The sequence below is a fragment of the Gigantopelta aegis genome, chromosome 9, assembly GCF_016097555.1.
Source record: "Gigantopelta aegis isolate Gae_Host chromosome 9, Gae_host_genome, whole genome shotgun sequence".
Taxonomy (NCBI): Eukaryota; Metazoa; Mollusca; class Gastropoda; order Neomphalida; family Peltospiridae; genus Gigantopelta; species Gigantopelta aegis.
Window position 1 is genome coordinate 40,825,744 of NC_054707.1, and position 18,192 is coordinate 40,843,935.

The 18,192-nt window shown below is 35.0% G+C and overlaps 1 protein-coding gene across 1 annotated transcript in view; it reads right to left on the reverse strand.

Annotated features, from left to right (window-relative positions):
- Window positions 1-998: 998 nt before the first annotated feature.
- Window positions 999-18,192, reverse strand: part of LOC121381897 (rho GTPase-activating protein 39-like) — a 135,691-nt gene continuing 118,497 nt past the window's right edge. The window contains exons 7-15 of the mRNA XM_041511300.1: window positions 16,458-16,756; window positions 15,128-15,238; window positions 14,067-14,139; window positions 12,530-12,677; window positions 11,375-11,501; window positions 10,197-10,310; window positions 8,863-9,020; window positions 7,981-8,242; window positions 999-7,479 (exon numbers count right to left, since the gene is read on the reverse strand). Of these exons, the coding sequence (XP_041367234.1) occupies window positions 7,285-7,479; window positions 7,981-8,242; window positions 8,863-9,020; window positions 10,197-10,310; window positions 11,375-11,501; window positions 12,530-12,677; window positions 14,067-14,139; window positions 15,128-15,238; window positions 16,458-16,756 (1,487 nt within the window). The 3' untranslated portion in view covers window positions 999-7,284. The remainder of the gene's footprint in view (window positions 7,480-7,980; window positions 8,243-8,862; window positions 9,021-10,196; window positions 10,311-11,374; window positions 11,502-12,529; window positions 12,678-14,066; window positions 14,140-15,127; window positions 15,239-16,457; window positions 16,757-18,192) is intronic.

The window sequence follows — 18,192 nt, forward strand, 5'->3', positions numbered from 1 at the left end:
TGGTTGTAAACATGAAATAAGTCAACTAAGCAACTACAAAATAATGATAATCATGTGCATGTGGTATGTGTTCATAAGCATACGAGGCAGAGGGCAACTGCCCCCGTCCTGGAGAAAATCCTTAAATTTGGGCAAAAACAATAAAGAAATTTGGGCAAAATGAGCTAGCCTGAATATTTTTCATCATGTAATTTCATTATTCTACCCCAAATATTAGTTGTAACCCATGTAGAAATGTGAGAGATTCGTTTGCAACTGTATATAACTGTTAGGCAGTAATGCTAATATAAATAAACATTGTAATCGATATTTGGGCACATTTGCTTAATTCAGGCAAAAATCAATCTGCTCCCCCCCCCCCCCCCCATAAAAATGGGAGCCCATACGCCTATGTATGTGTTCCTGGATGTGATTGTATGTATACTGAGAGAAAAAATTAAAAGATCATACCAACACTCACAGCAAACAATTGCTGCGCAAAAACTCTTTCATCTATAGTGGCCTGAATCTGAATTAATGACAAATAATTAAATTTCCATTATATCCATTACAAAATAATGTCATATAAAATAACGTCATACCATTAGTCCAGACATAGCAACGGGGGTTTGTTCATTTCTTAATGAACGTAAAAATTACATCGCCGGGGAACATCATATCTGATGACATAATTTTATATGGGCAAGTTGTCTTATTGAGCGTTATTGTTTATGGACCAAAGATAATTCTAAGTAAAGTAAGAAGTTTTACTGTTATTATTAGCAAGTATGACTCAAATTTAATTACACAATGTATATGTATTGTCTATAATTTTTTTTCACATTCATCTGGTTAAGAAAAAAAAATCATTTGCAAACTTATGTGAGAACAGCTTCGCCAATTCACACAGTTCACAGATTGAAAAAACAAATTTCAAACACCATGAATGTAAAAAAACAAAACAACAGACAATCCTCAAATGTTTTTTTTTTTAATATATGTTTAATATGACGCTAATAGTGACTTAAATTTGGTCTATAACACCAAATGTTCCTTTATTTATTTCTCTCAGTATATATACATGTATGTACCATATGTAAAACAACCAAAAATGTCCAATGTATGTTTTACATTTTATGGAAATCAGGCTTTCGACTAGTTATTGGCAATTATATATATATACACACCTCTTTTTAAAAACTTTATTTAACCTAATTATGTGATGCAGATACACACCTGTACTGTGTTCTGTAAAAATTGAGGGTCAAACTGTTAAAGGATCTTGCTCCTTTGACAACACTATATAATACATCTGCTTCAAACTTAATTTCTTGCTAAGAATCATTTTACACCCACCTCTCCCCCACCCCCAACTGAAATTTGATAAAAAGCCAAAACAAAATCACATCCTTGCATTTACATCCTAATATTGTTGCGATGTTTTGGCCATTCAGAAGTTTTTGAATAATCAATAACATTTACTAATTTCTAGATATGCTTTGAGAATTTTGGAGTGGGAAATAATGCCAGACATATTTATGGGCAATTATGCTATGAGAAATAAATTTTCATCAGACCAAATGTAATATCTCAAACAAGAATGTTTAAGTTTTAACCAGAAATACCTTAAACGTACAGTGTGGAGGACACAGAACAAGTACCTTTAAGAATAATAACTGTGTTCTGTCCAATACATTTTATTGCTTCATATTGAGCATTCATTATTAAACAAAAAAGTTCATCCAATATATGAATAGCAAAGTATTATGATTTAATATAAATAAATTAAATAAAAAATCGATGCACTAACCTGAATGATATGTCATAAAATCACCATACACTTTTGCCCACTGGCAAATCTAAACCACTGAAATGATGGTAATAAATATTAAGTTAAAAAACCCAAAAACATTTACTTTTCAGCTGACAAAGTCGTGTATGAAAGATTTTTAATATGTAACTGAAAAAACAACTTTCGGGGGGCAAAACTCAAAATTACTTTTTTTTAATAAAATTTAATTATTACTCAATCAAACATGTCTTGGTAAGTAGAAAGAAAAATCAGTTATGATGAAATTAAATTCATTCTACAGTATTTCATACTTTTCATTTATTTTTCAGCCGACAAAGTCGTGCAAAAAACCAACCAAAACCCCCCAAATTTGCTGTAATTATGCCAAAGCAGCCAGTTTTGCTGTGACAATGATAAATAATTTCTAGCACGATAAATAACCCACAGTGTATTGTATTAAAGTGGTCCACTGCACTTCATATATTATTATTGGATGGCTAAATTAGAACCACAAAGATAAATCCATATTAGATTAACCCACAAGTGTTATTATTTTTTATACAGTAAGAGAGTAGCTGAAAGAGTTGTCTCCCATTTCCCACCACTGCTCCACAACTGGTATACTGAACACAGTGATATGTGGTATCCTGTCTATTGATAGGAAAGTGTATACAACAGATCTTTTGAACTAATTAGTAAAAACCTTTAACTAATTAGTACCGGTACTATTATAAAAATAATCTATGAGTCAGTGGGGAAGGACATAGCCCAGTAGCGATGTATTTGCCTAACATGATTGATCCCCATCGGTAGGTCTATTGGCTTATTTCTTGTTCCAGCCAATGCTCCACAGTTGGTGTAACAAAGGCCATGGGATGTACTATCCTATCTTTGGGACAGTACATATAAAAGATCTCTTGCTGCTAATAAAAAAGAACAGCCTGTGTACTGGCGGCAGTGTTTCCCCTCTCATTATCTGTGTGATATTTAACCAAAGGTGCAATCAGGGCTCGAACTTAACGGCAGTGAAAAATGCCGTAGGTCAGGGACTTCCACCAATGGCACTTTTTTTGCTGCTGGATAAAAATTACTACTATTAGATAAAGGGATAATGTTGGGTATTTATATTTGTTGCAAAGGTTACCGATTTAAAATTGCTATAGGCAGGAATAATATTGCAGTTGGCGATAATTTTGCCTTTGGCAAAAAAACATTTAAAACTTGTCGTAGGTAATGTATTCTTAAGTTCCGAATCCTGTGCAATGCTATATAACTGTAAATAACATGTGTTGAGTGCATCCTTAAATAAAACATTTCTTGCTTCCCAAATGGCATCAACATTTTTTCTTTCTCTTATAGTTTATACCCCAAGTATCACAATGTAACCAAGCAGACACCAAATAATAGTAGCTACTGCTTAAACAGCATGTTGAAATATTAATAAAAATCTTTTCCCCAGTACTTTATGCATCTCTGCTTGCAATTATTGGAAGAATATATTTTAGCTGAACAATTTAATTTTAATTTTTCAAACCGATGACATGATTGGTATTATTAACAGCAGTATTTTCATGTGTACATCCAGCATTAATGTACAGAATGCTACAACAATTCTACTCACAGGCAATGACTACAGCACTAAAGACGAACACACGCCACTTACACAAACAATCACACAACAGAAATAAATATTCACATTCAGTGTACCTATATTGGTTATGCCTAGACTAAATAAACAACAAAAATCATTTACTGTACACACATTCATGAGTTTCTCAACAGACAACTGTCCAAAGCATATATAGGTATTGCTAAATGTATGTACAGACCGAGATAAATACATTTACACAATATACAAGTAACTATATAAATTTGTACAACAATAAAATTAAAACGTACATTTGTCACAATGCAAACTATTTTTTTTTTTAGAAAAAAAAAATAATTTGAAATTTTTTAAAAATTAAACTCAGCAAGTCATTTAGTAAAATAAATGCTGCATGATTTGGGTGTTTCACAAAACATAATTTCAAAAAATTTCAGTCGAGTTCAAACTACATGTACTTTATTGAGGTTACATACTGTAAGCATTCCAAGCTATGGAAAACCAATGAATGCTAAAATGATAACTCAGAAGCATCGGAACCGGCTCAAGAAATCACATCTAATAAGGCTCTCTCAATGTATCTCAGTGACAGATCTAGTTTTGAAAGAGGGAGTTTGACGGTAAATGTTAAGATCCAAGATTAATGGAATGCCAGGTGTAGAAGGTGCAAGGGCCTTTCTCGGTGGTCTCAAGGCATGGGATTCTGAGAAGAGGCCATTCCACAATTATGTAACATGATGGCATTGGTTTAGAGAGAGAGAAAAGAAACCCGAATTTATAATTAGTGGGGAAACGGTGGGGGCTGAATCTCCTAGGTGCCTCTTAGATCTGAGCTTGTTTCTCCCAGTTATGAATACAGCCTATAGCCAACATGTATTAAGCAGGTAGCTGTCTCAATGGAAGACATCATTTTATAGTTGTGTAAGTGACTGCATAATGGGCTTGGCTTTATGGTCGTACTAAGCAAAACTAATTTCTGGCAGCACAATACCAAACAACATTTGGCCAAGTCAAAGTTTGAAATGTTACCTAACTATTGATAGTGCAGTTAATACTACCAGCCCTGCCATTGGTGATAAATGTGACAGTGTTTCTCGTTACCATATATTAGTTTTATCTGAGCAATAAATGTATGCAACTTTATTTCATCCAGTACCACTGTGCCAACGAGTCCCTGTAAAGTAGCCTTGAAACACACATATATCGGGTACCTGTAAAACTAGGTACTACAATTTTGTAACATACCATTATATTAAAAATAAGCCATGAAAGGTTCCACTGTCTTCAGTTAATACTTTGAGGGAGATGTAGTATTCATATTTATGGTTATAAACTGATTGATAGTATTTTTAGCCACATACATTAACATTGGTATTCTATGTAGTGTCTTCTTAAACACTGGTTGGGGCTAATCAAAAAGAGTAGCCCATGAAGTGGCGACAGCGGGTTTCCTCTCTCAATATCTGTGTTATCCTTAACCATATGTAAATAAATGTGTTGAGCATGTCGTTAAATAAAACATCTTTCTTTCTTTCTTAAACACTGGAGAACGGGAATATTTCTGGACTTTATAGAATTTTCCAAATATATACATGTTGTATATGTAGTTAAATGTTGTTTTTGGGAAAAAAATTCTGATGATTTAAGCATAGCCTTGTGGTGAAGTTGAGGCACATGGAAAGTTAAAAAGTCAAGATTCTCACAATATGGATGATTTTAAAGGACATTGATCAAATATTAAGAGAATATACATAGATGCATTTAATTTTATAGAAAAAATAAAGTAAAAATTGTCAAAAACTTAAATGAAGTACTTTTCCATGCCAAAATGATTTTAACTTTTCATGAATACCTGGCACACATGTAAAAATCACAAAACATTTGGAAGTTTCCAGGAATTCCAGAAACTGCAGACAAGTAAAATTCAGATCAAAACAGCATTCATGTAGACATACATCACTTAAAAAAAAAACCTAGCAACTCTTTACTGATAGAAAAACGAGCAACGATTCACTTTTAACAATATTTTATCTAATAAATTTCATACTTCATCCATTTATTAAAATTATCTTCAAACAATAATTGCCCATTTTAAGATAATAACCTGTTACCCGACCATTATGCTAGATAAGTATCTGTATAAAAGCAAACGTGCCCTATTGTTCCTATGTACATATACCACAGATATTGTTATTACCTCATCACAAATGGTTTACAAACCGATTCCACAAGGAAACAATCTGATATTTGATTCTCATGCTTTTCACAACCATAAAACATCACTTTCATTTTATTTACCTGAATGCAATAAGCCCTCCATAACATAAGCCTTCCATAATAGAATTTGCAGCATTGTGTTAATTCAGAAATATGCTTTTCTCTACATGTACACATGTAGTGTATATTGACACTTCTCAATTCAAGAGCTGCAATGTGTTTATGTACATTGTATCGACACTATGAGAATCTGGAGCTGCAGTAAGTCATTTAATAGTCAAATCAACAACAGCTGCAACAAGATGGTTTAAGCAATATTTTATTACTGCAACAGGTGTATGCCTACATTAAGGCAGGCATCTCCCTAAAAACTGCAACAAGTTCATATACTGTGCCCTGTAATAGACATTACTGAAATAACAAGATTCAAGATTATTTTTTAACTTAGTGTATTGGCACCATTGGAATCGATAGCTGCAATAAGTTTATTTCTGGTGCTGGAACAGTAAAATTTATTTTTCAAATTATAAAAACTTTCTGTAAAATCCTTCTGTAGTTTCCATGTTGCACAGAAAGCTTTGTATACAATTATGTCTAAAGACATGAAGAAGTGATATGTTTACTTTATCGGCTTGGTACCAAGATTGTCGTGGTTTTAATTGTGCTAATAAGCCATCTTTTGATTTTTGTTGTGAAGTGGTAATTTGTTTAACCAACAAATACCAATTTTAAAACTGAATTGGTAATTATATTTTACAATAAATTTGCTAATTTACATGTTTAATGTTTTATTTTGTTGCATTTCACTGTTTAGTTTCACAATATGTTAGAAAGTTATTTTCAGTAAACATTTCAAAAAACAATTTGTTTTATTGTACAAATATTTTTTTTACCCCAGTTCAAACTATGCTTTCTTAGTCCATAGAATATAAGATGCTAGATTTTCAAACAGAATACAATTTACATAAAAGAAAACAAAAAGATTAAATTATCCTGTCTAAGCCAAAAATAGTTAAGTCTAGTGCCTAAAATGTAAATACTTAAAAACAAATTGAAGAAAAAAAAGGCATGGAAGAAGACATTGATATCTTGTACAAAATACCGTAAAATGAGAGATGAGGTATGCTTGGTGAGTTTACGGTACAACACAATTACAAAATATTGACAAGTCAGGAGACATTCGTTGACTGTTATGTTCACTATCTCAGCACCCAGCTGTATGGAAGAACATAAGCATTCAATGAATACAAAGCAAGATTATACGTTGCAAAAACTAAAAAAAATTCAGAAAAAAAAATCTTTAAAGCCTTTGTTCTTTCATTTTTGAGAATGAAAACATCACAGAAGGCGAAATAACATAAATCCTTGTTTATCACAATTGTTGCTGGTTTTATTATTACTGATGATGATGATGATATAGAGATGTTAACACAACACAGCTTGCGCAAACGTACACAAGAACGAATCAGCAGACACACGTTAGGAATCGTGCTTTGTTCAACATCAAGTCGGGGATTTCTGTCTGGAAATGAGAGCAACCATTTATGTAGATGATTGGCATTTCATCGAAGATGACCCAAACACCATGGAAACATGTATTTCATCTTGGACCCAACAGAAACAGTGTAATGTATTGTTTGTTTTGTTTTTCTTCTTCGTAATAAATACTGTTTTATGAAGATAGCCACGATCAAACAACACCTTCCATAAAACTTGTGTCTAAGTGGAGAATTAAAATACGTAGGAATCCCATTTCTTTCCTCGTGTTTTCGAAGATCACTCTCGGATCGTCGCTTTCACAACGTAAACAGTTTGGTGCCATCACCATGGCTAAATTGTTAACATCCATTTTGGTATATCTAACGATTTCAGGTGCTGCAAAAACCTGAAATAAAATATAATAAAAAAATGATTCACTGTTATATGTTTTACGACCTGGAGTATAATAAACTTAGAGAGTGTATGAATATGTAAAAAAAATTAACAAAAGGGCATCTATTTCTTAAAATTTATTTGTGTGAGTATACAAACGGCTGAAAAGTAACTGATACTGAAAATGGAGGAAAACTGACTAAAATAATTTATCATAAAACATTATCAGTGAAAAATTATTGTCAAGCACTTCGATTTGATTCATTTCTTAAACAGTTACTAAAAAAAATAGTCATTACACTATTGATTTTTAAATGTAAATGACATTACTAGCAAAAGGAGTATCATGAAATTATCATTAAGTATCACCCCATCCCAAAACTCTTGAAACAAAAGAGATCACATTAACTGACAATTCATAAATATCAGACTGCAGATCAACAGCTCTGGGACAATAAATCTACCACTGTGCATTAGACATAATAATTTAATTAACATTGCTGACTCTACTAACCTGCAGAAAGCGTATGAGGTACGACAGCACCAGTCTGTTGATCTCCGGGAGTTTGTTGATGATGGCGATCGCCGCCTGTGTTTCCGTGTGATTGGCGATGCACTCATCGTAGTACCGTGACGGTATCAACGGCTCGTACAGCTCGCGGTACCACTGTTTGAGCAGCGAGGCCGGCACGTGGGGGTCAGGGCAGTCGGAGGGAGTCATCCACTGGTTACACCGCGTCTTCAGGGCATTCACTTCATCTATGTCTCCAGGTACTCTGAAACCACAACATCAATGCATTATGGAACCCCCAGTATCAAAAGTTTGCTTTGTTTAATGACACTACTAGAGCAAATTGATTTGTCAATCATCGGGTATTGGATGTCAAACATATGGTAATTTTTATCTATAGTCTTAGAGAGGAAATCTGCTACATTGTCCATTAGTAGCAAGGGATCTTTAATATGCACTATCCCATCAACAGGAAAGCCTTTGATATACCAGTCATGGTACACTGGCTAGAACAAGAAACAGCCCAATGGGCCCAATATCGAAGCTCATAAGATAACAAAAAGATTAAATATCTCGCCTACCATAAACGTTTTCAGTGCTGAACATCCATAAGTGCAACTATAAACCAAGTATTATTCACCTAGGACTAATAGTTTGGAAGGAACTGATCTAAAAGTAAAACTTTTAACATGATACTTGAACTCAAAAGATGTATGCTTGTGACGAAAGAAAACTATAATAATGCTTGCTCTGCCATTATGGGATACTTAATAAGTTTCTTTTCTTTAAAATGAAAAATCAGATCTTAAAAATTAAAACTTTATACCAGGAATACAGCATAATCAAAACAACATGCATGTTCTGTTGTAATTCAAAACCATTTACCTGAAGATACCTTCAGTTTTAGTACCATTGAGCCTGAGCACTTCCTCTGACAGAGTTGTCTGTATCCACGGCAACGTGCGTTCTGGGAATCGGTCCTTCTGCATGAGCATGATGTCTTCCAACATGCTGTTAAACATGGATGGATGAAAGATCGACATCTGCAACAGAAACAAAATATATGAGATAATACAAAGATATACAGTAAAGCCTTAGAGGCCTGCCTTGAATAGATGCTTGCCTTGGATACAGGGCTTCTAGAATTTTTATAAAATCTGCTAGCCATGGGATCAGTGATTTTACAAATTTACTGGCCATGATTAAAACTTCACTAGCCCTACTTTACTTTTTAAAAGTTAATACAATTTTACTAATTAATAGTAATAATCGGATGTCATCTGAAGAGGAAGATAGAGCTTAAAAACACACACTGAGTGATGGTGGTAGGGGGAGGATATTCATATTTACAAAATAGACGTAACTGCATCATTCGACCAAAAACAATTCACTAGCTGTCGGGCATGGCAATGGTAGTTATTTACTAGCCCAACATTGAATATCACTAGCCATGGGAGTGGGGCTACCATAATCTAGAAGCCCTGAAGGATAGATTCCTGCCTTGGGTAGACACCTGCCTTACATAAGGGCCTGTTTCTGCTATTATAGCTTTGTCAGGTTAATGGTAACATTAAAGTTGTCATTTCCATTACATGAGTCAAAACCTTATGATAACATGGTGACAACAGAAGAAAAAAGTTAAAGTTTGTTTGTTTTGTTTAACGACACCACTAGAGCACATTGATTAATTAACCTGAATTAACCATCAAACATTTGTTAATTTTGACTCGTAGTCATCAGACAGGAAAGCACATACTATGGCCTTTGACCAGTTGTGGTGGACTAGTTGGAACAAGAAAAAACCCAGTCAGTTGAATGGATCCACCAAGGTGGTTCGATCCAGCAACACAAGCACTTCAAGCGAGCACTCAACTGACTGAGCTAAATCCCGCCCCACAACAGAAGAAGGATTATTGATTTCTCATGAGGTTTTCACAAAAACGTTTGGAAGCTTACCATTAGAAACCATAAAACCAGGCTTTGTTAAAATTTTTAGCATTTACAAAATAGAAGCCTGCCCTGAATAGAGATGCCTGCCTTGAACAAAGGCCGGACTTCAGAGCATGGCAAAAAAAATAAAAAAGAGGAAAAAAAAAGAGAAGAGTATTAAGGATTTATGGTATTTATTTTAAAAAAAATAATTCATCAGCATATTCTATTAATTGTGCTTGTCCTAAATGCAAACTACTGCAACATGAAAATAAAAATAGACTGGTTACCTTGGCCTGCTCCACCTCATCTAATGTAGGTTTTCTAACGCCTTTCTTGGCACCAGTAACCAAGGCACGTTTTAGTCGGTGTGAACAATGGTTTGCAAACTGGCTAATAGGCACCTGAAAATACCAAATACATTTATGAAGTCAAATGTATCAACTTTCCTCCCCTGTTCAGATGTGTCCAGAATATACTCATCTTGTTTTTTAATAAGCAATATTCATTTAATGTGTTCTCAGAGGTTAACAAATTCGTAAAAATCATCTCACTTATTAAAATGCATTCTTGACTATCAAAATATTTGTAGGTGCTAATGCAGGCTGTAAATTTAGCATTGGCCACCTCTTCCACTGTACACCTATCATCAATATAGAATATTAAAAAATAATATTGGAAACATTCAGCCAGAGGGAAAATACAAATCATTTTAATTCCTCCCCAGTGACTAGAAGTGAATATGGGAACCACAACAAATGTCACAATTAGGAATTACAGTGGACTGTGATTAATGAACTCTCACCTGGAAGTGAACTGTATAATGAGATCATAGAGAAAAAGTATCTTCCTTACTCAAATATGTCCACCGTTATACTGTTTATAAAAAATTACCTCCCTTACTCAAAGCGCTCATTATTAAACATTATTACCAGCCTCAGTGGCGTCGTGGTTAAGCCATCGGACTACAGGCTGATAGGTACAGGGTTCGCAGCCCGGTACCGGCTCCCACCTACAGTGAGTTTTAATGACTCAAAGGGGAGGTGTAAGACCACTACACCCTCTTCTCTCTCACTAACCACTAACAACTAACCCACTGTCCTGGACAGACAGCCCCGATAGCTGAGGTGTGCCAAGGAAACTGCTTGAATCTTAATTGGATATAAGCACAAAAATAAGTTAAAAAGAAAGAAAGAAAGAAAGAAAGAAAAGACATAATTACAGTTAGACAGATGCAAGTTATCTTCCTAATCCAATGTGCCAATCTGATCTCATATGCAAACTGTTTTCCTTATTCATAAGTGTCACCAATAGAGTAAATTACCACCCTGATTTCATATACACCTACCAAAACCATAAATGGCATTTTACCAGAAAAATAAAGAAAGAAAAGACCTGCTGATTCATTAACATATTTTACCACTTTCACACTTACAAAGTGGATGAAAACACCAGATAAGAAACTCACATTGAGAATATCAGAAGAATCAAGATGGCGTGAGATGAATCCCTCCAGGTAGGAGTCAAACATTATGGTGGGTGGGAAGAAGTGCAGACATATCGCCATCAGTTCCCAACCTCGCTGGAGACTTTCTCTGAAAAACAACAACATAAACATCAGCAAAATAACAACACCACCACCAACACAATTATCAGGTTCATCACCTTCATGTTGAAAACACAAACATAAGAGAACAAAAATAATTCAAATTGGAACCAAATTTTGTTTATTCCTGAAGAGTTTTGTCCCTTTGCATTTTCAGTATTCAACAATTATATCAGAGAGACTTAGCCGGAAGGACACAGAAGTGTTTATATCCTATTACATTAGACAGGAATCCCTGTGGAATGTGCAGCATAAGTATGTGAAAAGAGTGTGTTAGAATTTTAGTAGAAATAACACAGTGTGGTGCACCTTAGCACATTCTTATAATACAGTTACGCCTGTATTATGCAGCCACTTAAAGTAGTACATTCCAATGATCGACTGTAATCGCAAAACGATCAGATGGGCTCTACCAGTTTGACGATTGATTATAAAACTCAATGACCGATTGTCCTGGAAAAGGTTCACAATAATTGTTACTCCAGTGTAGATAATAGGATTGATATAAATACACGTATGTTGGGAATTGCGTACAAAAAGAAAAATTGTATTACATAGTTATTAAAGTTGAAGTTTGTCATAAGAAATGCTGTTAATATTCTGTAACACTAGACACAAGAACAGAATGTGTCATTTGTTTACTGAACATTACAGACTTAACTTTAAATGTTATTAAACTGGACTCCCAAATATTTCTTCTCTCTAATTTTGTTATGGGAAGTAACTCTGGGTGGTAGTTAAGTAGGAAGAAGTGAATAGAAATTGAAAATTTAAGGTGGCCTTAATAATACAACTCAATTTACATTAAAGGGGATATTTTCTACATTTTTATCAGCAACAGTTATTAACTGATTGAAAATTGATTAACAATATCTTTTTAATGTTTAGAATGATGTAGCAATCTTTGAAACTTGTATAGTGAATCGTGACGCAATACTGAACAAAATGGTTTATGATAATATTAAGATGGCATCTAAATATAGTTGGTTGCTATAGAAAAAACCAAAGCCAACGCACTCTCTCTTGTTTTCTGTGGTCTGCCGACAGAGCTGAATGTAGATCTCATCACGAAGGGCGGGAATACTCCAACCCTTGGTTACGATCTCAAGTGCATGACTCATGGGTGATTGACGTCCTTTCCTGTCCCCCATGTACATCTGAATCAGTGACAGCGTTAAGGACAACACACAGACAGCATTGGAACACACTGATTTACTTCAGTTTCTGTTTATGTTTAAAACACGTTGGAATGCATGTAATTATGAAAAGAGTTGGAAGACAATGGTGAACAATAGCAATTAGAATTGATGACATACTGGGTCTTGTTATCAGAGTTAAGGGACCAATTTTGTGTTCCACCCGAGGCAATGAATTGACTGAGTGTTGAATGACACAGTAAGAGAAAGAAAGAAAGAAGTGTTTTATTTAACGACGCACTCAACACATTTTATTTACGGTTATATGGCATCAGACATATGGTTAAGGACCACACAGATTTTTTTTTAGAGGAAACCCGCTGTCGCCACATAGGCTACTCTTTTACGACAGGCAGCAAGGGATCTTTTATTTGCGCTTCCCACAGGCAGGATAGCACAAATCATGGCCTTTGTTGAACCAGTTATGGATCACTGGTTGGTGCAAGTGGTTTACACCTACCCATTGAGCCTTGCGGAGCACTCACTCAGGGTTTGGAGTCGGTATCTGGATTAAAAATCCCATGCCTCGACTGGGATCCGAACCCAGTACCTACCAGCCTGTAGACCGATGGCCTGCCACGACACCACCGAGGCAGGTCAGTAAGAGAACAACTCAGCTTATTGTTGAGGTATAAAGCTACAAAAACAGACTTTTACCAAATCTCTTGTGCATCGATGGGCTAGTATTCTCATATGTGTCTTCTTGATGTGTGATGTTCTAATCCCCACCCACCCACCCCCAATGTCCATTATATATCTGTTACACATTTGTGATGTGATGGGGGGGGGGGGGGGTGGTGGTAGGGGATAAAAGTTTTTTTAAATTATTATTAGTAGTTGGTTTCTTTACAGCTTTAAAAAAAGAAGAAAAAAGATTGAAACAAAAACAACGATAAACCATGTTCTCAGATTTCATTTCAACTTATTTCCGTGCTTATATCCAATTAAGGTTCAAGCACGCTGTCTTGGGCACACACCTCAAATATCTGGGCTGTTTGTCCAGGACAGTGGGTTAATTGTTAGTTGGCTAGTGCTTAGTGAAAGAGAAGAGGGTGTAGTGGCCGTACACCTACCCATTGAGGCCTTAAGAACTTACTCTGATTGGAGCAGATACTGGGCTGTGAACCCTGTACCTACCAGCCTGTAATCCGATGGCTTAACCACTGTGCCACTGAGGCCGGTTGTTCTCAGAAGCCCTCGGTGAAAAAAGTCAAAACAATTGCTTTATGCTGCATTGGGTACTCAATAGTGACTTACAGTAGCTACTTTGATGTGCAGCAGGCTAATCAATCACAATAATTACTGACCACATTGACTGTTAAGTGTTTAACTACTCTATCAGTTATTAAAAAGGATATGTTTGAAGACTTCAATGGCTTCCTTCTTTACAATTCTGTCAGTTGTTCTCAACATGGGCTTCTGAATCAAATCCTGAAAAATCCAAGGAGAAAGATTGTTAAATGCAAAATGTTATTATAAATGGCCAATTACTAATCAGTTTATTTTTATAGTAGTTGTTAGTATTTACTGCACATAAAAGAAAAGAAAATTAATCAAAATTCTAATATGCAAACACACTGACACACAGACAAACACACACACAGACAAACACACAGACAAACACACATACACACACACACGCACACGCACACACACGCACACACAATAAATGTGACTTTCCATTTAGTACATGTACATACATAATTTTTTTTATTCTATTTCAAATGTTAATTATACATACATGTAATAATTTTTAATATTGAACAAAATGACTAAAGAAAAAACAGGTGTACCGATACAAGGTTTTGCTGGCAAATTCATATTTCATAAGCATTTGCCTCTAAGTCCGACAACTGCAACTGCCAAATATATTGGGTACATAAAATATTTGGTCATTATTCAAAACCTACTTTTGATGCAAAAAAGAGGCTACATATTTAGGTGCCAGTTCAGTGAAAATTTATTAGAAATTACTATTTAACATTTTAGAATAGTGTACCGGGTAGCAACCATAATCTCTGAAACATGAACAGAAAAAATTGCGCTGCAAGACTGAACAAAACGTTATTTCAATGACCAGTCCTAATTCTTTGTATATTTATAATTATAAATGTCCATATTTTACAGGGCTAGAAAATTGCCCAAAAATATGGTGGCCCAAAAAATAATGGATGTTGGCAAATTGTGGTAAGCGAACCACAAACCACGAGCAAGATTTTAATGTGGAATAAAATAGATGCAATACAAATATTAACAGTGGCTCATATGTTATAGATTTAAAGTAGATCACTCAAATAATAGTATTATTTGGACGACTAATGCCATTATTTTTTAATATCCAAGTGGCCCAAACAGGACACTGGTCGCACTTGGCGACCTGGCCACAGGCCGTTTCGAGCCCTGATTTTGTGGTACTGACCTTTGACCAGACGAGCATGTTTCCGAGTGGAACCTTCTTGCCAAACAGCCCCTTCTTGTGTCGGTTTAGTTGTGCAGCACAGCTCTCAATGTCACTCTCAGACGGCAGTTTCTGGAAATCAAAGAGACTGTTAGTAGAACTTGACATAGCAAAAGGCTACATGGACTAACACCCTCAAAAGGGCACTTCAATGAAAATTAAACAAATTATTTTATAAAAAAAGGCACTTTACGTTTTGGGGGACAGGACAGGTCCCTCTGGTTTCCTCCTTGGCAAATAATTTAAAATAAATAAATTAGAAAACAAGATGAGCACTCTCTAAATTTAACACATGCTGAATCAATATGTTTTTCACTCAATTCAAAGTTCCAGTATGTTATACAATTATGTGATGGTAATGTCACAATGGAAAAAAACCTCAGTATTGATTTATATTATATTATGTTTCTGAATTTGTACATCATTCCCGGCTGAGTTCAAAGACAAAATTATTGGAGATTAATCTTAATCTTAATGTTAAAGTCCTAAATGATTAATTTTAATAAGCTTAATGTTGAAATCCTGAACCAAAAAAGCTTTCCTTTGTTTAAATAATAAGATGATTGATTTTTATGAGAAAGTTAATGTACATCTAAATTTAAGTTCTTAGGTCATCCTTAAATAAAAGTTGGTTTACATGAAACATTTCATTTTACATTGTGTAGCAATAGGTCTGTTACTTTTATAGTTTTTGCTATTTTATTTTCATTTCATAATGGAAACAAAAGGGGGAAATAAAAAAAGAGAAATGACTGCAAATATTTTTAAGGCTGGCCTCACCTACATCCAAGGTCAAGGGCCATAACTGTGTAAAACATGGGCTAATCCTCATGAAAAATCAAACATGATCTGTAACAGTGCATTATAAAGCTATATAAAATTTCAGCTCAATATTTTGAGACGTTGTGAAAAAAAGTTTGGGCAACTATGTGGGACAGATAGACAGACAAAGACAAAACCAGCCTTGGTGGTGTCGTGGTTAAGCCATCGGACATAAGGCTTGTAGGTATAGGGTTCGCAGCCCGGTACCGGCTCCCATCCAGAGTGAGTTTTAATGACTCAATAGGTAGGTGTAAGACCACTACACCCTCTTTACTCTCACTAAACACTAACAACTAACCCACTGTCTTGAACAAGACAGCCCAGATAGCTGAGGTATGTGCCCAGGACAGCCTGCTTGAACTGTAATTGGACATAAGCATGAAAATAAGTTGAAATGAAATGAATGAAATGTAGGACAGAGACAGACGAAGACAAAACCTAGGGGACTTAATAAATGTTAAACAGCCACCTGTCTGCTGAGAGAGCCTGAGCTGGGACTCATGGACATGTTTGCGTCTGACTGCGATGCGACCACCATCGACTGGGGACGCTGCTGAGACAGGTCGGCCTGCAACACCTGGTTTTTGTCCAGGCTCGGACTCACAGAAATGGGCATCTCATGTTTCTCCGGCAACCGTTTCTTCCTCAGCGACGCATGTAAGATTTCCAGTTGAGCAGGGGTTGGAGAGGGCTGTATAAACTGTCGTGGAGAATTAGACGAAAACGCACTGCTGTTGTCCGGCTCTTCGAAGCCCAGATCTTGAGTACCTGCAGTGAAAATGCCATTATTACACCAGGATTTAGGCTATTGTCAAATGTGTAAAAAAAAAAAAAAAATTAAATATAGCATGTAAAATAATGAGGTGTTTTTTATGTTGTTATTGTTGAAAAATTGGAGGTTTCAAGATGGCCTCTAAAATGTTGATTTCAGAAACGGATTTTACCAAAAACAAAGCATTTCTAGAAGTAGATATTCTAATGTTTATAAAACTGTTTTTACATAATTTTTAACAATAACAAAATACCTTACTACATAAGAAATCCTACTATTTATGAAACAATAAAATCTTGTCAGTATTTTCTTTTTTAGTAAAATACACATCTAAACAAGTCAGACACTCTCCACTTTCAGAGCATTAATATAAAATCATTAAACAGTAAATCAGTAAAAAGAAATGAAAAATAAAGAAGAAGAAGAAAAAAGGACAAAGAAAAACGTACCCATTTCAAAGACTGTATACATGTATATCATGTTTAGACGAATGTCAGACAGAACAGTCCTCATAACATGAAGGCTATTTCCATTATTTAAACAATGCACACAAGCATGGGAAACATATTTATTAGCAACCATTTCCTATTTTAAACCCACATGATTCTCACACTGATGTGTACGGCAATTCCAGTGACTCATTAAAGAGTAAGTTCTTCCTCTTGTGATAACCTAAGCAGTCAACCCGGCTATAACAAGCACACTGTATAGCACCCACCCATCTACAAAGTCACTCTGAAGACATTCCCTAAATACTTAAGCCTGTGTATTTGATCTCCTTATAAAGACCACCTATTTATAATATTGATTTGTGTGTTTTTGGCCTTTACAGACAGGTTTGACTGTATTTGAAAGTTAACACTGCATTATATTTAGAAGCATACTTCATTGAATACAATAATTTGAAATATGCAATGTTCACGTGAATATTTTAAGTGCCGGAGTCATGTAAACACAACAATGACGAATATGTATACATGTATGTATCATTGTATGCACATGTAATCATGTGATTTCACAATTCCCCCAAAATGTATTTAAAGATAGTAAAAAAAATCCCATGTTAGTAAATTTAGTCTCATCGGATGAACATTTCAGTTATGACCCATGCATGTTTGGGGTTTTTATTACTAATACATGTATATGACGAAACTGATCTTTAAGTTATTGAGAAAGGTTTTAAAATTTAGTGTAAGTCAAATACTTTCAACAAATCTTAGTTACCATTAAAATCAAATGATTTATATGGAACCATCATTCAACTTTATAAAGTTTGTCCCGCTAAGCAACACTACTAGAGCACACTGATTTATTAATCACTGACTATTGGATGTCAAACATTTGGTAATTTTGACATGTAGTCTCAAGCCACAAGAACTATCAACTGAGCAAAACATTAGGCTATTTGAGAGCTTTTGTCAGCCGAAAGGCA